Source organism: Macaca mulatta, chromosome 2 (assembly GCF_049350105.2).
Source record: "Macaca mulatta isolate MMU2019108-1 chromosome 2, T2T-MMU8v2.0, whole genome shotgun sequence".
Classification (NCBI taxonomy): Eukaryota; Metazoa; Chordata; class Mammalia; order Primates; family Cercopithecidae; genus Macaca; species Macaca mulatta.
In genome coordinates, this window is record NC_133407.1 from 79,411,657 (window position 1) to 79,438,701 (window position 27,045).

General features: G+C 37.5%; 1 protein-coding gene across 1 annotated transcript in view; it reads left to right on the plus strand.

The window, feature by feature from the left end:
* SERPINI1 (serpin family I member 1) overlaps positions 1-20,786 on the plus strand; it is an 86,762-nt gene extending 65,976 nt beyond the window's left edge. The window contains 4 exon segments of the mRNA NM_001260895.2: positions 2,491-2,588; positions 18,241-18,327; positions 19,732-19,821; positions 20,527-20,786. Coding sequence (NP_001247824.1) covers positions 2,491-2,588; positions 18,241-18,327; positions 19,732-19,821; positions 20,527-20,603 — 352 coding nt within the window. The 3' untranslated portion in view covers positions 20,604-20,786.
* Positions 20,787-27,045: the final 6,259 nt, after the last annotated feature.

Genomic DNA, 27,045 nt, shown 5'->3' on the forward strand with positions numbered 1-27,045 from the left:
AGGAGAATTGATTGAGCCTGGGGCTTCGAGGCTGCAGTGAGGCGTGATCATGCCACTGCACTCTAGCCTGGGTGACAGAGTGAAACCCTGTCTCACACACACAGAAATGTGTTACTTGATGCAGGGATGCTTGGTCCATGTCTTTCCCAAGAAAGTTTGGTGATACAATTCATTAGTTTGGAGAAGACTCCATATTAAGACCAATCTGGCTTGCTGTGGAAACTATTTTTTAAGTTAATAGTCTGTTTAGGATCACTATATTTTCATTTTGTTTTAAAAAATGTTTTATGTTTTCAAAATTGATACACATTTATATATAATAATTCATAAGGTCAATTAAAACAAAAATAAAGACCCATGATTCTTTTGTTTAAAAAAAACTCTTAAGTGTACTAATTTACACTCCCACCAACAGTGTAAAAAACTTTCCTATTTCTCCACAGCCTCACCAGCATCTGTTGTTTCCTGACATTTTAGTAATCACCATTCTGACTGACGTGAGATGGTATCTCATTGTGGTTTTTGTTTTCATTTATCTAACGACCAGTGATGATGAGCTTGTTTTTTTTTATGTTTGTTGGCTGCATAAATGTCTTCTTTTGAGAAGTGTCTGTTCATATCCTTTACCCACTTTTCGATGGGGTTGATTCTTTTATCTTGTAAATTTGTTTAAGTTCCTTGTAGATTCTGAATATTAGACCTTGTCAGATGGATGGATTGCAAAAGATTCTCCCATTCTGTAGGTTGCTTGTTCACTCTGGTGACAGTTTCTTTTGCTGTGCAGAAGCTCTTTAGTTTAATTAGATCCCGTTTGTCAATTTAGGCTTTTGTTGCAATTGGTTTTGATGTTTTAGTCATGAAGTCTTTGCTCATGCTTATGTCTTGAATGGTACTGCCCAGGTTTTCGTCTAGGATTTTTATGATTTTAGGTTTTATATTTAAGTCTTTAACTCATCTTGAGTTAATTTTTGTATAAGGTGTAAGGAAGGGGTCTAGTTTCTGTTTTCTGCATATGGCTAGTCAGTTTTACCAGCACCATTTATTAAATAGGGAATCCTTTCCCCATTGCTTGTTTCTGTCAGGTTTGTGAAAGATCAGATGGTTGTAGATGTGTGGTGTTATTTCTGAGGTCTCTGTTCTGTTCCATTGGTCTATATATCTGTTTTGGAGTACCATGCTGTTTTCTAAAACCAGAAATACCATTTGACCCAGCAATCCCATTACTAAGTATATACCCAAAGGATTACAAATCATATTTTAAAGACACATTCACATGTATGTATATTGAAGCACTATTTACAATAGCAAAGACTTGGAACCAACCCCTATGTCCATCAATGATAGACTGGATAAAGAAAATGTGGCATATATATGCCATGGAATACTATGAAGCCATAAAAAAGGATGAGTTCATGTCCTTTGCAGGAACATGGATGAAGCTGGAAACCATCATCCTCAGCAAACACGGGAACAGAAAACCAAGCACCAGATGTTCTCACTCATAAGTGGGAGTTGAACAATGAGAACACATGGACTTACGGAGGGGAACATCACACACTGAGGCCTGTCTGAGGGGGTGGGGAGCAAGGGGAGGGAGAGCATTAGGACAAATACCTAATGCATGCAGGACTTAAAACCTAGATGATAGGTTGATAGGTACAGCAAACCACCATGGCACATGTATACCTATGTAACAAACCTGTATGTTTTGCACACGTATCTCAGAACATAAAGTAAAAAAAATAAAAAATTATTCAGTGTAAAAGCACATGGTTTTTAAGATACAATATCTAACTCACTCTCCATTGATTAATAGTTTTTTTGTGATGGTATCATGAGAACAGGCTTATGTTTTAGAGATCACTATAACCATAAAGATACATTTTTTAATGTAGTACGTTTTATTTTTGCTTTCTCTGAGTTGTAGGGAGCTGAAATGCTAAATGTATTTATTGTAAAACAGCATTTGGCTCTAATTTAACCTTGTCCATGGCATTGATGTGGGTGGGAATTGCATAGTGTGGTGGAGGGTAAGGAACATAAATTGACCTGGATACTAAGAAGAGAATGAAATAACCGAGGTAAATGTATGATTAGTCATCTCCAGCTTAAAAAAAATCAAATATATTACTACTAGGTCAAAGGATTTTGAAAGCTACTCATTTACAAGTTTTACTCAGTACTGATACTAAGTAATCATATGGCAATGATGCTTGATCTCGAAACTCATTTATTGTACCATATATTATGGTTTTGTGTCTATATCATATATTTTCCTACTTACATGTTTAAATTCTGTTTTGTTATGCAAATCTCTTTGATGCCTGTTTTTCCATGTTCAATCAAATGCTAATTGCAGTCCAAAGCCAGTTTTAGCATAATTTATTCTCTGTAAAGCAGACTTTAAATATCCACATATCTAACACTTTGTTCTTGTCCCAGGTAACAATATGCTGTAACTAAATATTTTTATTCCTATGTGTTCTCCAGGTTCACAGTGGAACAGGAAATTGATTTAAAAGATGTTTTGAAGGCTCTTGGAATAACTGAAATTTTCATCAAAGATGCAAATTTGACAGCCCTCTCTGGTAAGAAATAAACACAAATTTTTAAAAATGTTATTCCATAAGCGCTTTTTTAAATGATGATGTTAAATCCTCTATTTACTATGGAGTTCTGGAGTAAAATATAGTTACCACTTGCCAAATAAATCTAGCATGAAACATATTTAACCTCTACAAGCAAAACTATAAATACAGTCATGACATTAAGTTTATATTATCTGGTTCTTATCTTATCTTTGACAATGGATTATATTCTCCGGAAGACCTGTCTTAAACATCTTTGGATTCCCCATCCCATCTGACATAATGCCTTGTAGAATAGATAATCAATAAATGTGTTGATTGACTATCTCAATACGTCCCATTGTAGTAAATCACGTAAGAAAGAAAGAAGGGAGGATAAAATGAGTGTCTGCTGTGAGGGCTAGACCAAAGATCCTTTTTAAAAGAGTAAAGAATACCCAGTGAGATGGTATAAACATGTTCTAATTCTTTAATTAAAAAAAAAAAAAAAAAAAAAACAGTAGGCTGGGCGTGGTGGCTTATGCCTGTAATCCCAGTACTTTGGGAGGCCGAGGTGAGTGGATCACCTGAGGTCAGGAGTTCGAGACTAACTTGGCCATCTACTAAAAATACAAAAAAATAGCCACACATGGTGGTGGGCGCCTGTAATCCTAGCTACTCAGGAGGCTGAAGCAGGAGAATTGCTTGAACCCAGGAGGCATAGGTGGCAGTGAGCCGAGATTGCACCGTTGTACTCCAGCCTGGTCAACAACAGTGAAACTCTGTCTCTAATAATAATAATAAATAAACAAACTAGTTTTAAAGAAGTAACTTCAAAGTATACCTGGCACATTGGGGTGTCTAGTAATTTATTTTAAATATCCCAAGAAAAAAATCCAGTTGAATTATTTGATTCAAATACCCTAATTTTTTCAAAATAAAAAATCACAAAATATTAGCAATGTTAAAGCATTTATAATTTGTAAAATACTCTTGGAAGTATTTTTAAGTAGCTAACCCCAAGAAATTTGCCATCAAAAAAAGGCAACAATGAACTTAAGACTGAGTAAATAAGTTCTATAATGATTATTTTTATCATTTCCTTAGAAGAGAGAAAATAAAATACAATCTGTTTTCTGATGAGACAAAGATAGATATATATTAAGATTAAAGAAACCCAACATGTAAGACCTCTTTATATGCAATTATTTAACCCAAATTTCTAAATAGCACTGAGATGATAGATTCCTTAGCAGTTCTTGTGTTAAAGGAGAGAATTTAGTTTTTTTAGCCTGAAGCAGCAGCCCATAGAGAATCAAGCTGACTGAACCATAGCTTCTGAACCTGGAGTGTGAGGGCCCATAGATTGAATTCAGAGAACTGATGCCCTCCAACCCTAAAAATTGCATATAAATGTGTGCACACAATGCATGTGCACATATACATAAGGTGTGTGTGAGAGAGAAACAGTTTGGGGGGGTCATATTAATAGCTTTCGAGAAATTCTCAATATGTGTCTGTGATCAAAAAAGCCTTTGTCCTCCCAGATTTAGGACTGAGCATGTTGTTTTCTAAACAGCACTCAGCTTCTAGCAATGAGTTGATATTAATGTATTTGCTACAACTTCTACCCCTCGTTCAGAGAGCGTACAGCCCTAAACACTAACATAGCTTTTCTAAATGTCTACTGTATAAATGTTCCTGTGCACATAAGAGAAATGAGCTTTCCTGAGTAAATGTTTTCATGGCTTATATCCAAACTCCTAGGACTCCGAACCCTTCAGTGGGGTTATCAAGAATGTAGGACTGGTAGAGATTCAAAAAATATTGTGGTATTTGTACCTGAGTCAGAAATAAATTCATGGCTGAAGTTTAGCATAATTTAACATTGTCATTTTCTCTTCCTTAGGAATTGAGAGAATCTGTCTTACCATACTAGCCAAATTCCAACTGGATAATTACATTCTGCTTTCTTAACGTGGTTCTACTTTCAGTTTGATTAGTGATTCCTCACTGTCTCACCCAAACATCGAGGAAGTTATTTCAGACAAATAGAATATCTGCTGCCTCTTAATCCTGACAGAGTAGCACTGCAGTGGCACATCAATTATTGTGGTCAGTGTAGCTTATAATTTCTAACATATTTGGAAAGTTTATAAGGTAATATTTAATTGCCTTTACAGAGACAGAGACAATAGACCATAAACATGCATTATGAATACAGATGGTTTAGAGATTGGAAATAACACTAGAATCTTCCAGAGAATTAATACATTCTATATGCAGAGTATATAGAATGTATATAAAGTTTACATTCTATGTAATGTATATAAATGTATAGAAAGCTTTTGTTTGATCGAAACTTCCATGAGAACTGAATCCTGCTCTGTGTCCTACTCACAGTTGTATTCCTGGTGCCTTGTAAAGAATTGACGTACAGTTGACACACAGTAAATGTTCACTGAAGGGTAAAAAGGATGAGGGAAAGAAGACAAGAGGTTTACTTGGCCCCACATTACATATGATCTAGGGACTATTTGCCCCCTTAAACATAAGTAAAAAATCCCGGATTTGCTGTTCTCAAATACCACCCCATTCAGGTTTTCAGGATCACCTGATAAAAGATCTAAAGCAAACTTCCCAGTCTTTCAGTGGGAATTCATTGATTATTACATTATTAATTTCCAGAGTGTAAGCAGCTCCAGTATGCCATCCACCCTAACCAATATATCCTTACATTCCCCATGGCATGCACACACATGTTAATTTATAAATCATTCATTCAAAAATTATTGTTTTAATTATAAAACTTGCCTCTTTGTTTCCTCTAAATTCAGTAGCATTTATCTCTTCATCATTTATTTGAGCACCATATGCGCTGCTTTGTAAGGTTGGTATCATTTTCATATGTCTAGTTTTTTTCTCTCCAAATAACATCATAACCTTGATGATTAATGTCTATAACTCTTCATAACCCCCATAAATACCTAGGAAAATTACTTGCATGCATTTTGTTTCTACTTTAATGAGAATCTCATGGTGTTTAGGATATATAAAGGCTTACCTCAGTATATTACAGGTTTGGCTCCAGACCACTGCACTAAAGTGAATATTCCAATAAAATGAGTCACATGAATTTTTTGTTTCCCAGTGCATATAAAAGTTATGTTTACACTATACCATAGTCTGTAAAAGGTACAAAGACATTATGTCTGAAAAAGTAAGGCACATACCTTAATGTAAAAATACTTTATTGCTGAAAAATGCTAATGATCATCTGAGCCATCAGTGAATCATAAGCTTTTTGTTGGTGGAGAATCTTGCCTTGATATTGATGGTTTCTAATAGACCAGGGTGGCGGTTGTTGAAGAATGGAGTGACTGTGGCAATTTCTTAAAATAAGACAACAATGAAGTTTGCTGCATCCCTGTACTCTTCTTTTCATGAACAATTTCTCTGTATCATCCAATGCTATTTGATAGCATTTTACCCACAGTACAACTTCTTTCAAAATTGGAGTCAGTCCTCTCAAATCCTACCACTGCTTTATCAACTAAGTTTCTGTAATAGTTTAAGAACTTCGTTGTCATTTCAACAATGTTCAGAGCATCTTCACCAGGATTAGATCTCATATCAAGAAACCACTTTCTTTGTTCGTCCCTACGAAGCAACTCTTCATCCATTTAAATTTGATCATGAGATAGCAGCAATCTAGTCACATCTTCAGGGTTCGCTTCTAATTCAAGTTCTCTTGCTGTTTCTACCACATCCACAGTTAGTTCCTTCAATGAAATTTTGAAACTATCAGTCATAAAAGTCAGAATCAACTTCTTCCAGATCCCTGTTAATGTTGATATTTTGATCTCCTTACATGAAACATCAGTGTTTTTATTGGCATCTAGAATGCTGAATTCTTTCCAGAAGATTTTTCTTTGCCCAGATTTTGGATCTGGGCAAAGAGGCCAGGGATTCTTCCTAACATCTGCAATGCCCAGGAGAGCTCCTCCACAATAAAGGATTATCCAGCCAAAAATGCCAATTGTGAAAAGACTGAGAAATCCTATATTGGAGAAAGCATATGGAAACAGAGAAGAAAAAAAAATTAAAAGGCAGAATGGGAACATATTGGTCAAAAGACAGGGGAGTCAAGCACATGATATGACTAAAAAATCAAAAGAAAAGAAAAATAGGAGAAATGAAAAGATAGAGAACAACATATGTACGTATATAGGCTTTTAAATGGCTAGAAAATTTTTGAACAATATCTTAGAAAGTGATAACAGCAATTGCCTCTGGAATACAGGACAGAGACTTTAGATGAAAAGGAGTTTTCGTTTCATATACCGCTCTGTAGTGTTTGGAGTTTTACCTTGTATATTATTGCTTTTTTAATTAAAAATCTTGTTTAAAAATTAGAAGAAAACTTTAAAAAAATATCATTAATAGGTCAGGCGCAGTAGCTCATGCCTGTAATTCCAACACTTTGAGAGGCTTAGGCAGGACAGTCCAGGAATTCAAAACCAGCCTGGGCAACATAATGAGACCTCGTTTCTTATTTTTTTTAAAAAAAGTCATTAATAATAGAATTAATTAGTAAATTTGAAATCACCCAGAAAATAATTCAGTACTATTGTTATACTGTCACTTTCTTAAATTATGTGATAAAATTGTATCTTTCTTCAAAAATAGCATACGTGATTTAGCAGTGGGGAAAAATAAAACCTGCTTTGCTGTCTCTTGCTTCTGGAAAAACGGAGTGACTTGAGATCTTTTGCTAAGACCTCTCAAGTCCACTCTTTCATTTTTTATTCCATGGCATCCGCTCTTATTTCCGACTTTCGTTACTGCTGCCGTAGACTATTTCAATAGCCTTCTAAACAGTTTCCAATCTCTCTCCAATCTAATCTATTTTATCTACCACTGCCAAGATGAATCGCCTTAAAAACTTACTCTTAGATCGCTCCAGTTCCAGTTCCTGTTCAAAGCTGGCCTTCAGTAGGCTGTGCCCCATCCGCTGCTCAGCAGGGCATTGAGACCAGGCTTCATTTTGGCTGATTCCATATACACAACTCCTGCCCCAGCCAAACTAAATACTCACTCTGTGTCTCACCTGTCCCCAGCTCTCTGCCTTTGTGAAGTCTCTTCCACAAGAAAAATCTCCTGCACTGAACCTCAGCTTTAACATCCCCAATTTCATCAACGCATCATGACTACAGCAACCAGACGTAATCATTCCTTCTTAAATTCATGATACCTTGTGCCTTTCTTTATGGCACGTATCTCATTTTATCTCATATTATTATTTATATGTCTAATATCCCCTGCCAGAATTTAAACCCTCCAAGATTGATTCTTACACGTGTTTCCTATAGTGCCCAGCACTGTGCTTTCTGCTTAGCGCCTACTGAATGAAGAAATGAATAAAATTAGATACTCAATATTTATTACATTTTTTATCTCAATTTGATATCCATTGCTTTTGTTGGTAAATTCTATTAACATAAAAAACAGTAAAGGCTCATACAATAAACATGGATTATAGAAAGTGCTGAGAATCATTTTCTCAGGCTCTATTTAAAATGCTCATCTATTTGCAGCAAGGATCCTGTTATAGGGAAGGACTATTTTTGTAATGGAAATGAATGACTGTCAGCATTTGGATTAATAGATAATCCTCTTGGAAGGTGTAAGGGGAAGGAGAAAGAGAGTACTAAATCCTTCAGCATCAAGTACAAGCTTTAATAAAGGAGCCAATAAAATAAAGGAATTAAGAAGACACACCAAAAGCCATATTCAGGGCAGACTCAAGTGCTGTTGATTTATGCTGGACCTGCTCTTACCGCCTGCCCTTGTTTGTTCTCTTTCTCCTTGCACCTATAAACTACAAGGCTCCATTTCTCTCTCATTGCCATAATTCCAATTCTTCTACTTTCTTGCCTGGATTATTGCAACAGCTAACAAAGTTCATCTTCCTGCCCCCAGCTGTTTGCTTATCTGATTCACCCTTCACAGCAGCTGCCACAGCTCTCTTCTAGAATCAAAGCTTGTGTCCTATTACTTCTGCACAAATCCAGGCTCTCTAGCATCATCATCAAAATTCTTAAAATTATGTCCTCTCCTACTCCCTAACCTCCTCATAGCTCAGGCTCCAATTGGACCTTCAAGAGATCCCCACTGGGGATGTAAAGTTTCTCTCACTTTACAAATAGAATCTTCTGCTTGGAATGTCCTTCTTGCCTTCTCTGACTTTTCCCTCTTACTAATTGTTTAAGAGCAAGCTGAAATGTTGACACATCAGAGAAGCTTGCCCTGACATTCCTCTTCCTTCTTAAATGGTTTACTTTTCCTTATCTGGAATCTGGTAGCATTTTGCACACACCTCTGTTAGCACATGTTTCATTTTCTCCTAGACTGTTTGTTTACATACTTGTCTCTGAGCTCAGAGCTATTCAAAAGCATACACATCTTTCTGTCCCCAGAACACAGAAGAGAATTTGGGGGGTGGGGGACAGGATAGATACTGAGTGGGTGAATGTTGTGAGTAAATGTCACTGTATCCCACCTGGCTACAAGCATGGGGACTTCTCTCATACTTCCTGCCCTCCCCACTCTACACTGCAGCCACACAGCCCCTTCTTTGGTTCCTTAAACATGCCCAGTTTGTATCAGGGTCTGCACTAGCTTTTCCCTCCATCTGAAATACTCTCCCTTTATTTCTTCCAGTGGCTGGCTCCTTTGTATTCTTTCAGTCTCAGCTAAGGTTTGCCCTCTCAGACCCACCTTCCTGAATAACCTGTGTCAAGTAGCTTCTCTTCGCTGCCCCAGTCACTAACCAACATATCACCTTATCTTGTTAGCTTAGTTATACTTACTATACAATAAATTGTAGTCTTTTATTGATTTGCTTTTTTTTGTTCTTTTATTTGATGTCTGCTTTCTTCTCATTAGGAAGGAACTGTTTAGTTCATCATAGTATACCTGGTGCATCTGACTCATAGTAGGTGCTCAGCACATGAATGAATGAATGAATGAATGAACCAATAAATGAATATTTGCTGGTTTTGTAACAAAATCTATCCAGAAAAGCAAACAAAGAAACATTATTCCTATCTTAAGGGAACTCAAATTCTAGGAACTTTTATAAATTTCATGGGTGGGGCTGAAGCTAAAAATATTTTGGCAACTAAAGCACAGAGACACTTTTGGTATGCTAGGGTTCTGTTATAATACTCTCGTCATTTTGTTATTTTAAGCATGCCCTTGATGACGCAGAAATCTATTTAAATTGGCTGAATTTAGGAACAGTGCCACAGAGGAAGTAGTGGCCTACACTTGCATGATGGCCATCCTGCAAGCATGATGTTAATCTCAGGTACTTAGAGCCTTTGGTGCCCTACACAATACCTCATATGTAGTGGGTACTGAATAAATATTTACTAAGTGACTGAATGAATGCCTTTGTAGTCTTGCCCTGCTTTTTTCAGAAGAGCTTGAATTATTGCCCAGTTTTTCTCTGGGGAACCTAGGGTTTACTGGCCCTGTTCCCATCTCATCCATTGTAAAAATCCTGGCCTCATGCTGCCTGGAGGAAAGTAGGACCAGTCATTTGGCAGCACTGTCTGCTGTGGCCAGAAGGAGAAGGCTGCTTGGTGCCAGCAGATTTAAAAACAAAAAACAAAAAGCTATTTGCCTTTGCTTGATTGATTGAGAGAATAGCTAACTTTTCTCTAACCAACAAGACAACTTCATCAGTGTAAATCTCCGTAATACCCCTTTGCATTCTGATTCAATTTATCAAATATCTGAGTGCATACGTGGTACCTGGCAGTGTGCACAGTGTTGTGGATGAGATAAGTAGAACAGGCAAAGTCCAGGCCTTGAAGAGTGTATGGTCGAGCAGGAAAGATGGTCTTGATTGTCTACTGAATGACATTGCCTGTTTCTCTGCATGACCTGATCTACTTCTAAGATTTTGTGGCTGCAGACACATGCTTGCTTAGACCACTTTCTGCTTATATTTTATTTTAATGAGAATGCTTGAAGTTTGTCTCAAGAAAAAAGCCTTCATTTTATTTTTTCCCCTGAGTTCCTGTGACGTGATTTTTTATTTATTTATTATTTTTTTGTGTGTGTGAGATGGAGTCACTGAGGCTGGAGTGCAGTGGCGCAATCTTGGCTCACTGCAACCTCTGCCTCCCGGGTTCAAGCAATTATCTGACCTCAGCCTCCTGAGTAGCTGCTATTGCAGGCGCACGCCACCACACCAGGCTAATTCTTATAGTTTTAGTAGAGATAGGGTTTTACCATGTGGGCCAGGCTGCTCTTGAACTCCTAAACTCAAGTGATCCGCCTGCCTCAATCACACCTGGGATTACAGGTGTGAGCCACTATTCCTGGCCTTATTATTTGTCACATTTTCTTCTACTTATATATCCAATGGGATGGTGTTTTTCTGAAGGTTGTCCTAAGGTCTCATTTACATGTGTAGACATTTGCTATCCTTCATGTAGCAGTTAATCATGATATGGGAATCCAAAAGTTGCATTCAATCTTTGTTTTGCTGTCTTTGAAATAAGTACAATAGCACTAGTCTGCTGGATCCTGTTCCCCTTACTCTTTTACTCAATCCGATTTTTAAGTCTTTTAGCATGTTTGTGGTCTTTGCACTTTTTCCCTCTCTGCTGCTGTTGTCAATTTTCTTGGAACATCTACTTTAAATTGTTGTCTTATGTTTTATTTATTACAAGAATAAACTTGAAAAGAATTTTTTTTAAGACAGGGTCTCACTCTGTGTCCAGGCTGGAGTGCAGTGGTGCGATCTTGGCTCACTGCAACCTCAACCTTCTCGGGCTCAGGTGATCCTCCCACCTCAGCCTCCTGAGTAGCTGGGACTACCACGCCCAGCTAGTTTTTGTAATTTTTTGTAGAGATGAGGTTTTGCCATGTTGCGCAAGCTGGTGTCCAACTCCTGGGCTCAAGCCATCAGCCTCAAGCAATCGGCCTGCCTTGGCCTCCCATAGTGCTGGGGCTACAGGCATAAGCCACCATGCCTGGCCTATTACAAGACTAAACTTTATACCCATAATTATGAACACAGTTGTGGTTATAGTGCACATCAAATGACACTAAAAGACCTTATATACCCAAAGTCTTATGATATGAAATAGTTAACCACTTTCATTCAACAATTACTGAAATCCTGTCTATGACAATATACTGGGTTAAAGACTGGAGAATTGAACATTACCAGGAAACTCCCTCTACTAGGGTTAGTTCATTCTTTAGGCCCTACTATATGCCAGAAAACAAGGTTACTAAGAAAAATGACACAATCTTTGCCTTAAGGAAGTAGACTGTCCAGGAAGAGGGAAGCGTCAATGCAAATATAACATATTAGAAAAGCTTCAATAGAATTAGTTTCTGGGTTCAATAGGGGAGTGATCAGATCTACTTTAGTGATTTACGAATTAGAGGAGAGCAGAAAAAGCCTCACAGAGCTAGATGCTGAGCTTTTAAACTAGAGTAGGTGTCTTATTGTACAACAAAAGTTGAGGGAGGTTCTAGAGAAACAAAGATACAGAAATAACAAAGCGTGCTATGTTGAGGCTATTTCAGTTTATATAATTTGAAGCACAGCATATGGGGCAAAGAATACTAATTGAAGGAAGCAAAGGCAGCCTGATAGAGGTCCTTATCATTTATACAGAGCAGGTATGCAGGTTTGTAGTATACTGAAGGTGAGGTCAGAGGGAGAGCAAGCAGGACAGGGGATAAAGTGTTTTAAGTGGGGTAGTGGCATAATTGGATTTGTATTTTGATAAGATCATCCTGGAGGAAGCTTTAAGGTGAACTAGAGGCAGTCAGGAGAGCGGTTCTCTACTGCTGAGTCATGATACACTGTAACATCCATTGAAACTCATTCAAAAAGATGATTTTTATGTGTTGCTGAGTTTAATTTTCTGATTTTTAAAGAACTGTTATCTTCATGCCAATAGGTGAGCTTGGTCTATGATTTTCTTTCTTATATTGCCTTTTTTTTCAATTTTTACAGCAAAGTAAAATATCCGCAGATGAGTTAGATAGCTTTTGTTCTCTTCCTAATTCTCTTTCTAATTTTACAACAGGTAATTCTATCTGTTCCTTGAAGATTTGGTTAAAATCACCTAGAAAACTGTCTAGGCTTGGAGTCTTTAATTTCGAGGGTGGAGAAAGTTTTTGTATACTGATTCAATTACTTTAATGGTTACTGGATTATTCAAATATTCTATTTTTTTCCTTGACTCAATTTTATAATTTATACATTTCTATAAAATAGTGTAGCTCATAGCAAATCTCTTCATTTTCAAAATTATTTGCATAAAGAAGAACAAATACTTTTTTAGGGTAGATGGAAATATTTTAGTTTTGTTTGTTTGTTTGTTTTTGAGACAGAGTTTCACTCTTGTCACCCAGACTGGAGTGCAATGGCACGTTCTTGGCTTGCCGCAACCTCCGTCTCTTGGGTTCAAGCGATTCTCCTGCCTCAGCCTCCCTAGCAGCTGGGATCACAGGCACCTGCCATCACGCCTGGCTAATTTTTTTGTATTTTTAGTAGAGATGGGGTTTCACCATGTTGGCCAGGCTGGTCTCGAACTCCTGACAGGTTATCTGCTTGCCTCAGCCTCCCAAAGTGCTGGGATTACAGGTGTGAGCCTCCACAACCAGCCAACTATTTTGTATTTTATTTGTGGAGGAAGGTTCACAGATATTTGTATATCTATCAAAATTTATCATGTATAATGAATAGATATTCATTGTAAATAACTTATAATCTCATAAAGTTAATTAACATTTATCTACAGAAAATTATACATAGTATTTTTTGTGATTAAAAAATTATTTTCTGTATTCTTGGGTAGGTTCTTTTTTTGTTCTTAATATTGTTTATTTGGACAATCTGTTTTTTTAAATGAATTTTGTTTAAAACTTTGTCCATTTCATTGTCTTTTAAATAACTAGCTCTCTGAGAAGAACCCTTAGCATCTTTGTTTTCTTTCTCTTTCTGCCATAAGTACCTTGCAATATCCCTGCCACAACTACCACCACCGTCATTTTGGTGGGGCAAGTGGGAACAGGCGAGAAGATAGGTGACTAAAGGATATTACAATATTTGGGGCAGAGGCCAGAAATAAAGGGATGATTTTTTTCTTATTTCAAAGTGCCTACTATAGCCAGCCAGTCAAGCCTCGTAGCTATTGGAGACCATTTCCTATGTGCAAATTGATGTAGTTGGAATATTATGTTGTGTCTTTGAGGAGAACTCCTTTTACAATTCTTCAGAAGGGCTTAGCTGACAATGTGGAAACTCATTACCCTGTAGGAACTGGGTTCTAGCACCTTTGTATTCAAGGTCATAATATTGGCTCTTGTTGCTTAACTCACAGACAGATGAAAATGGGCCACAGAACCTGAAAATAATACAGCATCAAATAACTGCTAAATAGTTAATATGTTTTACTGTCTTAAAATTTATTTTTTAAATGTTTTCTTTTTATTATTACTATTTTAAAATTTAAATTAATATTATCTTATTTTACATAGAAATGAAGTCTCACTATGTAGTCTAAGCTGGTCTTAAGCTCCTGGGCTCAAGTGATCCTCCTGCCTCAGCCTCCCAAAGTGCTAGGATTACAGGCATGAGCCGCTGTGCCCAGCTACTGTCTTGAAATTTATGTTTATTTTACCAGTATATATTTAGTTACTTAACACAACTTAAATTTTTCTTAAAAAAACACTACTCTTTTGGATTTGAGGGCGCTAATTATACTTTATTACTAAATGTGAAAACTTGATTGCTTTTTAATTTTTCTTCTAGTCAACAAATACATTCTAGAATAAAACTTCATAACATGTGAAATGGACTATTTAATAATGTAGTGCTTATATGTTAGTACCAAATAATATCTGAGGAAGTAATATTCCCATTAAAAGTATATTCAGAGATGCCATTGTTAGCTGTCTTGGGGCTTATTCAAAGTAATCAGGTCCTCTGTAACAGATGTACCAAAAATATTGACCATCATTCCCTATACGTATTAGATAATTTTGTGCTTTTGAAAGCTTGAAGGTAAATGTATTTTGTGGGTAGGACTTGATACTCACAAAGTCTAACTAAGCAACCTAATGGGAAATCAATAGTGCTTTTAATGGTGCTGGACATCAGCAGCAAAGTTATTTATCTGAAATTTGAATTAGATCTCCTGGAATTGAAAGGGGGGTCATAAATTTGAGTAATTCTTTTTCTTACTTTCTTATGCTCTTTCAAAAAATGCATTTGAGGCATCTTTTGTTTGTTTTGTTTCATTCTTAGGGAAAAGTTGAAAACCCAAGATTGGAAGACATTTTATGGTTTGCTAGGGCTGCTGTAAGTAACATAGACTGAGTGGCTTAAAAAAAACAGAAATTTATTTTCTCACAGCTCTAGAGGCTGTAAGTCTGAAATAAAAGTGTCAGCGAGTTGGTTTCTTCTGAGGCCTCCCTTCTTGGTGTGTAGATGGCCGTCTGTCCCCTCTATCTGCACGTGGTATATTAGTCATGTTTACGTGATGGCAGCAGTAGCCTGTCTGGAGTGGCCGCTGCCATGACCTCGGCTGCAACAAGGGATGGAGGAGCAGCCAGGACTTCATGCTCCACTGAGCCAGTAGGAGCTGGGAACAGGCAGAAGCCCGCCCCCTTCTGAGTTGGAGAGGTGGGAGCCCCGTTGACCGGGCACAGTCGCTGTGGACCTGGGCATCTCTGCACTCTCCAGGCCCAGGAAGCACCCTTCTACTGCAGGCTCAGAAGTGCCTGCTCCTGGCCGGGCGCGGTGGCTCAAGCCTGTAATCCCAACACTTTGGGAGGCCGAGGCGGGTGGATCACGAGGTCAGGAGATCGAGACTATCCTGGCTAACATGGTGAAACCCCGTCTCTACTAAAAATACAAAAAAAAACTAGCCGGGCTTGGTGGCGGGCGCCTGTAGTCTCAGCTACTTGGGAGGCTGAGGCGGGAGAATGGCGTGAACCCGGGAGGCGGAGTTTGCAGTGAGCCGAGATCACGCCACTGCACTCCAGCCTGGGAGACACAGCGAGACTCCGTCTCAAAAAAAAAAAAAAAAAAAAAAAGAAGTGCCTGCTCCTACTGCCTGGCCTCTCCCTGATCCCGGAGACCACTCTGATTTCAGAGCAAAGTTGTGGCCGAGCCCAGATGCTGTCATGAGCTGGCCGGGTGTGCACATGCCCGGGGCAGTGCTGACACATCAACCCCCTGCCAACTCGGCCCCCTCCAGACTTTGGGCACTGATGAGCATGGAGGCCAAGAGGGGGTTAAAGGCAGCTCAGTACAGGCCTGCAGGCACCCCTCAGCACAGACAGCCTGGATGCCATGGGTACTGTGGAGGGCATGCCAATGGTAGCAGGAGGCAGACAGGCTCCTGGGTGGAAAGGGAGGGTCCCCAGTGAAACCCCACCTTTAGGCCAGGGATGACCTGAGGCCTGGGGTCCAGGCTGCCAGTTCTGTGGACCAGAGTGAGAACTTACGGTGCTTTTTCTGGGCCACCCGTGGCCACCCATGTACCAATCAGCACATACTTCCTCCCCTCTGAAGCCCATAAAAACCCCCAAACTCAGTCAGACTCAAGCAGATGACAGGATGACCTGCCTGCAGAGAGGAGGTACCTACTGTGGGACTCCTCTCTGCTAAGAGTTGGACACTTGTTGGGACAACCTGCCTGCAGAGAGGAGCTACCCACTGCAGTTCTCCTCTGAGCTGTTCTGTCCCTCAGTAAAGCACCTCTTTGCCTTGCTCACCCTCCACTTGTCTGCATACCTCATTCTTCCTGGACATGGGACAAGAAATCGGGACCCACCAAATGTCAGGAGTGAAACAGCTGTAACATAAATAGGACTGAAACATGCCCCTTGCTCGCCATGTTGTAGGCAACAAGAAGGAGAGAAGAAAGGAGAGAAGTGCCGTGGCTCTTCAGGAAGCCCAGACCTAGTAGCTCCCAAGCCAGGGCTGTAACACCCTCTTTGAAGCTCTACGGTTCCTGGTGTCTCCAAGCTTCCAAATGCCACCACATTTCCTGGTGCCAGCAGTGGAAGCTGCTTGTGGTACTTCTGGTCCAGTTGCAGCCTAGCAGTGAGCCAGCACCCATGCCAGTGCCTGGAGCTGCCTTCTCTGCTGTAACCAGAGTGCCTGACTGTGTGCAGCAGATGGACCCCATGCTCACTCACTCACATGCCTCTCACCACTCCACACCTGGCTTGCCCTTGGCAGGTGTGGGGTCCAGGCTGGTAGCACAAGCCAAGTGCAGCCTGCCAGGCCGAGTGGGCACAATGAACCCAGCAGGCCTAAGCAAAACTCAGGCAAAGGCACCACTGGCAGCAGAGGTTTCTGGCTGGTGAAGCGACACCCCAAGGATCCTGTAACATATGTATGTGTATATATACAAACATATATATAATTATCATTATATACATATTTATGAAGACAGAAAAATTTTAAGGAATTGGCTCATGATTATGGAGGCTTTAGAAGCTCAAAATCTTCAGGTGGAGACCTGGAAAAAAATTGCAGCCCAAAGGCAGCCTGCTAGCAGAATTCCTCCTTGCTTGGGAAGGGCCAATCTTTGTTTTATTAAAGCCTTCAGCTGCTTGGATGAGGCCTACCCACATTGTGAGGGTACTCAGCTTTACTCAAAGTCTACCAGTGTCAATCTCATCTAAAAACACTGTCATAGAAACATCCAGACAATGTTTGACTAAATATCTGAGCACCATGGCTCAGCCGTGCTGACACATGCAGTTAATTAACCATTACACAGGGCCTTCCCTCTGTACCTGTCTGTGTCCATATTTCCTCTCCTTATAAGGACACTAGTCATATTGGATTAGGACCCACCCTAATGACCTCATTTAAATTTAAAATTCTGTCTCCAAATATAGTCACTCTCTGAAGTACTGGGGATTATTACTTCAACATATAAATTTGTGTAGAACATAATATAGCCTATAACAGCCTTTACCTTAAAACAGGCATAAATAGGAAGGGAAAAATAGTCTTCCTAATGCTAAAAATGTGTTATTTCCTGTTACCTTAGGATAAAGCATGTTTGTGAATCCTCAGATAAACCAATTAATTGTAATAATGGAAAGTAACTTTTTCATAAATTTACATTATGAATCTAGAAGTCAGCTTCATTTTTCTTTGCCAAGGATATTTACATTATCATAGTAATTAAATATTAGGTTAAAAAAACTTTTTTATTCTGGCTATATCTGAATTTTTACCTGTTTTCATTTCATGCTTTTATATTTAAAATTAAAGAGCAATGTGTGAGATATTTTAATCTTGACTTATGAAATAATTTGAAGTCACTATTTTAAAAAGTTTCCACTTTTTCTGAAAATATAAGACATACAAATGGGAAAACTACCAATAAAAATGGAAAAGAATTAGCAAGAGAATATAAAATGAGGACAAATTAAAAACCACATCTTCAATGGTTATCTCATAAATGAAATCTTGTAACATTATCTCCTAGGTTTTCTTCAGTATCCCAGTCTCTTCTATCTCTAAAATCCATTTAACAAAAGGGCAAAATATTTTCCTATCTCTGAATGGAAAAAAACAATGTTTCTGATTCTCTTTTTGCAGATAACAAGGAGATTTTTCTTTCCAAAGCAATTCACAAGTCCTTCTTAGAGGTTAATGAAGAAGGCTCAGAAGCTGCTGCTGTCTCAGGTACTGTTTGCTAAAATCTTCTCCCCTCTTCTAAAAGATTTGTATTTTTAGAGCAATCTTGGGTGGGGAGTGGGGTCTTTTTCAAAATGAAGCCAAAAAAGTCACTCTGCTTTAACTTAGAAGTCAACCAAATGCTGAACCAGCTGGAATTTTCTAAATAGATGTGAAATGTGAACTCACTCCAGTGCCCCTTTACAGATAACTCTCATCTTCATTTTCTCTCTAATGAGAGACAGGAAGACATTGGCAGTTCTGTGAAAATAGATTTTTCTGCTGTGCTGCCGGTTTAAAGATTTTAAATATTTTCCTGCTACCCATTTAAACATTTTTCTTCTTACCAAATTACTTGCTGAAGTTGATTCTTAATTTTGTCAGCAAAAAGTTCTTATTTTTTGTTTTCGTGGCTACATAGCAAGTGTATATATTTATGGAGAATATGGGATATTTTTAATATAGGCATACAATGCATAATAATCACATCAAGATAAATGGGGTATTCATCACCTCAAGCATTTATCGTTTCTTTTTATTACAAACATTTCAATTATACTTGTCTAGTTATTTTTAAATGTACAACAAATTATTGTTGACTTATAATCACTTCTATGTGCTATCAAATACTAGATCTTCATTCTATTTAACTGTATTTTCGTACCCACTAACTATCCCGACATACCCCCCCCACCATCACTGCCACTGTTAGGATAGTGTTTTCAGAAGGAAATAAGAGCACAGTAGCCTCAGGCATCAAGACAGCTTGAAACCTTACATATAATCTGGACTTTCTTTTGACAATTAACTATACTGCAGCAAGTATATAACAATCTTACAGTGAGGATCTCAGGGGAATTTAGTAGCCCAGTCATAGGATACCTCGTTGCATCTCTCACTGTTATATTTCCCCTTTAATCACCACCATCCTGACCACTTACTAGAAACCTGGTGACTTGCTGTGTAAAAATACCCACTTCAGACAAAAGAAATAATGATTTGAAAATATAGAGAAACTCTCTTCAGTTTTTGTTTGGGGATGTTTTTTCTTTATTCTCCCCCTTCCTTTTACTCAAAAGTTATTTTAGTAAAGCCACACATATTTATGTGAGACTGAGAATAAACATTTCATAACAAGCAGAATAAATTGTCCTATTATTTTTAGTAGAGTAGAGGGAAGAAATTGTTTGGTTGGTTTGTGGTGTGTATTTGTTTTGTTTCATTTTGTTTTTTAAAAAGATCAAGTAGAAATTTTAACACCTTTATAATTTTTCTCCAGTTAAGTCTTTAAAATCTTGTTTCCTGTAAATTGTTGTCTTTGCATTAGGTGGATAGGCCTAGATGGTTTTGAGGAATTACTCATTAGTCTCTGCACATCCACAGACATATAATTACTTTTTCTCTGCACTGTAGGAATGATTGCAATTAGTAGGATGGCTGTGCTGTATCCTCAAGTTATTGTCGACCATCCGTTTTTCTTTCTTATCAGAAACAGGAGAACTGGTAAGTTTATTATGAAAACAAAATTTTGTTTAATAGGCCATAAAGAGCCTCTTTTTTAAATGGAGATTTTTTTCTCAATACTCAATTTCATTTATTCTTTTTCCAGAGATTGGCCAACTGAATTATCAGATAATTTATAATGTTGAAGTGAATTTTTTTTAATAAAAATAATAAGGCTGGTGAGGTGGCTCAGACTGTAATCTCAGCACTTTGGGAGTTCCAGGCAGGGAGGATCACTTGAGGCCAGGAATTTGAGCCTAGCCTGGGTAACATAGTGAGACTCCATTTCTACATAAATAAAAATTTAAAAAAATTAGCCAGGCATGTTGTCACATATCTGTTATCCTAGCTACTAGAGGTGTTGGGGGTGGGAGGAATGCTTGAGCTCAGGAGTTCAGGGTTACAGTAAGCTCAGATAGAGCCACTGCTCTCCAGCCTGGGCATCAGAGCAAGAGTCTTTCTCTAGAAGGAAAGAGGGAAGGGAAGGGAAGGGAAGGAAAGGGAAAAGGGAGAAGGGAGAAGGGAGGAAGGGAGGGAGGAAGGGAGGGAGGAAGGAAGGGACGGAGGGAGGAAGGAAGGGAGGGAGGGAGGACGGAAGGAAGGAAAAAGTAAATAACATATTTTCATTAATTGTAAGCAAGAAGGAAGGTAAATATTTTATTATTTTGTTCACCCCCTCTTTTGTTTACTTCCAAACCAATACAGGTACAATTCTATTCATGGGACGAGTCATGCATCCTGAAACAATGAACACAAGTGGACATGATTTTGAAGAACTTTAAGCTACTTTATTTGAATAACAAGGAAAACAGTAACTAAGCACATTATGTTTGCAACTAGTATATATTTAGGATTTGTGTTTTACAGTATATATTAAGATAATATTTAAAATAGCTCCAGATGAAAACAATATATGTAAATTATAAGTAACTTGTCAAGGAATGTTATCAGTATTAAGGTGATGGTCCTGTTGTGTCATTGTGTTTGTGTGCTGTTGTTTAAAATAAAAGTACCTATTGAACATGTGACTAGATCTATTCTTTTTATTTTGGAAGTTGTAGTATAAAGATATCTCTAGGTGAACTTTGGAAACAATGTTTCTGTACATCTTAAATCTCTTGTAATTATGCAGGATCAAAACAGTAAAGTAAAATAGCTTTACATACTTATGCATAACAAGCAATAACAAGTGAGGTGGAGACAGGTACTCCACAAAAATTCTCACGGTCATCTCTTGGAAATAAGTGTATAATGTAGGCAAAAGAATGCAAACTGGACATCGTCCATATTGCTTCATGACAAGACCTGTTAGAAAAAAATAAAAGAGCTATGCAAATCTCAGATACCTATAGCTTATTTTCCCAAATCATTGAAAATTCATTTGGCTTCACATGCCTAAAGGAGTTTACAAGTCTGGTATATCACTATGTTTTGTTGCTGTAAGTAAAATTCAAACTACAATTTCCCAAAAGCCCCAAAATAAACCACATGAGCAAACTAACAATAAAAATACGCACTTTGGCTCACAGGAGAGTTAATTAGAAAAACCGTGCTAGCACGTATACTGGAAAATGGCAACTCACAGGACTGAACGCTGCCCACAGAAGTGTTCTTGTTTGCTCTGCATGGGGCTTTTACATTCCGAATGTCTGTAACTGGGGTAGCATGTTCCTTGTTTCTCCCGTTAATTACCTGAGTGGCTACTGGGCGCATTTGTGTTTGAGATCTGGAGAGAGTTGTAAGTAGCTCTCTGCAGAATGCATTGGTCTTTATTTTCTAATATAATAAATACTTGATTCCAAAGGGGACAGTGTCAACTTCAAGGTCTCCAGTAAATTACTTTATCTTTTAATATTTCTTGGAAAAAAATATTTCATAAGATCTCATGAATGGAACTATTTCTGTTTAATGCCAAATTTTTAATTCTATGATGAACAGTTTCAGAAAAAGTTTGACACATTTCAGAATAACAGAAACAGTTTGCGTGTTACTTTCTTGTGTATTAGGTATTGTGCTGATCTGGAGCTGTTTACAAGAATTCTTATTATCTTATCATTAACTTTAATTCAATACATGGGAGTTTGGGAAAACCAGGCCTGATCTTAGACCTACTAAATTCAAAAACTTGAAAATCCACTTTTTTCCCCAAGCTTTCTTGGTGATTCTATTACATGCTAAATCTTGAACGCTGCTAAAGTAAAGGGTACATATGGAATACTCACTTATAACCAGTTTTTTAGATATGGTTAATTTATAGAAACTTACATCAATCGATGAGTATATTAAATCAATGCTTCTCAAACTTTATTGTGTAATGGAACCACCTGGGGATCTTATTAAAAATTGAGTTTATCATTCAGTAGGTTTAGGGTGTGGTCTGAATAGCCTGGAGTGTGTTTCTAACAAACTTCCAAGTAAAGCCTTTCATGTTTGTCAATAGACTTTGCTGTTTCTTACTTTGTTAGAAAAACTCTACTTAATATTTGCATGTTTGATATTTTTATAAATGGAATAGAATGTCTGTATAATTTTTACAGAGTTTGGAGGCATTTGAGGGAGTGGGGTGACAGTATGCATGAAAAAATGCAATATACTTGTCCAAAATGGGGAAAAATAGTTTTACTCTAAAGTTTTTTTTTCTATTACATGCTATGGACAAATGAAAAATTCTTCTGCATATTAGAACACTTGAAATGTATTCTTTAAAAATATGAAGACATTTATAGGCATTATTCACAAAAGAATTTATGGATGCCAAAGAACATAGTACCTAGCACAATCTTTTACAGCTTATATTTTCAGAAGACTTACAGTTTATTCATAGGTTATTATAGAAAAGTGCTCTTGTTTTCATGTATAATGTATACAGGTTGGGTTAACTGATGTTGTTTCAGTATTGGTATTATGAGTTTGTGATATTCTTCATTACCATATCACTACTTGTTAAACATTATTGCTATATTTATATGGTCATCGGTCAATGAAATGATTTACCTATAAAGAAGAGTAAATGTCATTAGGCAATCATGTGGATATTTTTTTTTTTTTTTTTTTTTTTTTTTTGGAGACGGAGTTTCACTCTTGTCGCCCAGGCTGGAGGGCAATGGCGCGATATTGGCTCACTGCAACCACCGACTCCTGAGTTCAAGCGATTCTCCTGCCTCAGCCTCCTGAGTGGCTGGAATTACAGGCGTGACCACTGCACCCAGTCAATCATGTGGATTTTATAAAGCCTAAAATGCAGCTTTTATTAGCTGATATAAGATTGAATTCTACTATTCAGAAGGTTTACCTTAAAATATTTCAATACCATTGAGATATCCTTTAAATAAGAAAAGATTCTCCTGTGTTGTTAGTATGCTTGTGGAATGCTTAGGAATAGAGTACTTGATAAACCAAGTTTTTCATTTTGTTTGACTTGGTTTATAATATCTTCAGTATTTTTGTTTGTTTTGAAAAAGTAGCATAGTCAAGTTCGATTTCCTTTAAACAAATAAAGTAATACACACACAGTGTACAGTTTGCCAAAACTTTTTGCTTTTGAACCTTTTTCTTAGAGAAAATCAACATAATTATGTAGATTTTGCTTTTATTTTAAATCTTGATTTTACTTTGTGTGTATTCAATAGGCTAGACTGAATAGTTATAGACAATATAATCCTATAAATTTTGACATCATCATAGTAACCAAATAATTGTTAAAATCAGTCTTAAATAGAAATGTTTATTTGAACACCAGAAAAAGTTGGGGTTTTATAAAAGTAATTAGAATAAAGAAAATATGGTGAAAACATATTGTATTCTTATTAAGTGTGTGTACATTATACATAGTATAATTCACTACCTTTGGTATATAATCAGCTTCTTGATTTATAATGATGGACATTTTTCTTATCTAAAAAAAAATCCTTTTTTTGTTAACCAAAATGGCTTGGGGCATTTTAGTTATTGGCCAAAGGTAACTTGAAATGCATCTTTGTTAGGTATAGGTCTTTGTTGCAATGTTGAGAAGATAAGATGAATATTTGTAATACAAAAAAAATGGCTGCTAAAAAAGCAATAACCTTGCCATATTCTCAGAGGCTCACTACAACACTATCTGTTACAGAGAGGATTCATTTAGAGAAGCATGCCTTAGACAGAGGACAAGTTTCTTTAGTTAAACAGCTTCATTATAAGACTACCCCAAGGTATAGGCTCAATAAAAAATACTCTAACACGGCTTCCATGTAGCTGTTTCCTTTCAGGAAAGCTAGACTGCCTGTTAATATTTTAACACATTTTAAAATATATATTGGACTAAACTAAAAACAAATCTCCAGCTTGACTAAAGTGCATCATTAAAAAGAAATCCCAGACCCATATGAGCAGGGACCCAAAATACATTGTTTTAATTCAGTTATTGTTCTCCAAAAAAATGCTGGAATCATTAGGGATGATGTATCGGGACAGGGAAAAGGAATGTATAAAGGAGTGCAGTCATGTGGGTAAATCTAAAACCAACATCCCACAAGCTTTCACCATTTGATAACATACCAGCAACTTCTGGCCCACTTCCAAATCATATATTATTTAGAAAAACTTAGTTTGTATATTTTTCTGCCTGAAAACTGAATCAGAAAACCACACCATTCCATTCCATTTTAGGTTCTCTCTCTCTCACACACACTCTGTGTGTGTGTGTGTGTGTGTGTGTGTGTGTGTGTGTGTGTGTGTGTATGGACACGCTTGTGTCTGCATTTTTTCTTTTTTTTTTTTTTTAATGTTTATTTGGATGGCTTACTCTCTTCACTGAAGATTTTTATCCTCAGCCTGACAATAGATGAGAGAAGTGCTTCCACATCCATCATTATTTACTGGGAAGCATCTACCCTCCCCGAAGGATGCTTGATGTCGTACCCCACCCCCCCTCCAAAACTTGAGGAAGCCCCTTTAGAGAAAAAGAAGAAGAAATTTGATTACAACATGAAACTCATTCACATAGAGACTCTCTGCTCTGTAAAGTGCTTTCCTGTTGAATTTTCCATTCAAATTCCACAATCTTTAAGATAGAGCAAAAAATATTATTGCCATTTTAAAAATGTGTAAACTGAGGTCTAGATAAATTAAATGACTAGCCAAAAATGATATGCAATTAGATAACTGAAAAGAGACTAATAGTTTATTAAACTATATTACTCTATTTGACACACATATTGTATTTATCAACCTTTTACCTACCAAATGTCCAGTTTATATGTGAGTGAATGAATGCAATGATTTCTTTGCCAGTAAAAATGTATTTTTTAAATGGCTTTTCCATTAAGCCAGACTTGCTAACAAGATTCCTACCAGGCTGGCTGGGTAGCTCATGCCTGATATCCCAACACTTTGGGAGGCCAACACAGGTGGACTCCTTGAGCTCAGGAGTTTGAGACTTGCCTGGGGAACGTGATGAAACCCTGTCTCTACAAAAAATACCATGCTGGGTGTGGTGGCGAATACCTGTAGTCCCAGCTACTTGAGGGGCTAAGCTGAGAGGTCACTTGAGCCTGGGAGGTTGAGGCTACAGTGAGCTGTGATCATGCTGCAGCACCCCGGTCTGGGAGACAGAGCATGACCCTGTCTCAGCAACAACCACAAAAAAAAAAAAGATTCATACCAGGTGCTTCTATCTGTATTAAGACCGTAAAAGGAAATAACCTTCAAAAGAAGTCCCAGTAGACCCTAAGCCAATTAAAGTATCTAAAATGTTCATTTTTCCCAGCTCAGTACTATTTAACAAAGATTACATTTTGTATTATGTGTACATAATATGACCCAGGAAAGAAACACTGAAACAGGCAAACTTGTAAACTTGTACTTTAAGGAAAATGATTAGACTCTTGCACCAGCCTTTGTAACATTGGGAGTTCTTTCATATTGGTAGTTCTGCAGTTTTTCTTATTTTTTTTATTTTTTATATATTTTTTTGAGATGGAGTCTCGCTCTGTCGCCCAGGCTGGAGTGCAGTGGCCGGATCTCAGCTCACTGCAAGCTCCTCCTCTCGGGTTCACGCCATTCTCCTGCCTCAGCCTCCCGAGTAGCTGGGACTACAGGCGCCCGCCACCTCGCCCGGCTAGTTTTTTGTATTTTTTATTAGAGACGGGGTTTCACCGTGTTAGCCAGGATGGTCTCGATCTCCTGACCTTGTGATCCTCCCGTCTCGGCCTCCCAAAGTGCTGGGATTATAGGCGTGAGCCACCGCGCCCGGCCTAAATTCACTATTCTTAGTGCACTGTTCTATGCGTTTTAAAACGTGGAGATTGATATAACCTTCACCACAAACAAAATACCAAACACTTCCCTCCCAGCATAAACTCTTTTGTTCTGTCTTTTTTTAGTCACAGCCTCTCCCTACCTGCCACCTGTAGCCCCCACTGATCTGTTCTCCCTTTTTATGATTTTGTCTTTTTCAGAATATCATATAAACAGAATGATACAGTATGTAAACTTTCAGGACATTGTTTTGTTGAGCAATAATGGTTTTGCAATTCATCCAAGTTATGTGTATCAGTAGTTCAATTTGTTTATCCACTCACCCATTAAAGATATTTGGGTTATTTCTAATTGCTGGTGATTATAAATAATGCTGCTTTATAAACATTTATATACAGGTTTTTGTATGAATTTGTGTGAAACATTTTTGTTTTCATTTCTGTATGATAAAAACCCAAGATTGAGATTGCTGCATTATATAACAACTGTATGTTTAACTTCACAGGAAGCTGCCTAAATGTTGTCCAAAATGACGGTGTACCATTTTGCATTCCAAGTAGCAATATATGAGCCAAATGAAATAATTCCAAAAATCCTTAGTAGTACTTGCTAGTATCAGGTTGTCTGTGTGTGCATGTTTTAGCCATTCTAATATATGTGTAGTGGTATCTAATTATGCTTTAAATTTGTATATTCCTAATGATTTGATTTGACTTCCTTAAGGTTGGGAATATTTTCATGTGCTTATTTTTCATATGTATATGTTCTTTGGTAATGTATCTGTTAAAATCTTTGGCCCATTTTTTATTAGGTTATTTGTTTTCTTGTCTTTGAGATTTGGGAGTTCTTTCATATTCTAGATATGAGTTCTTTGTCAAATATGTGACTTGCAAATATATTCTTTCAGTAGATAGCTTGTCTTTTCATTCTCTTAACAGTGTCTTTTACAGACACTGAAAGATACTAAAACATTTTTAACTTCAAAAG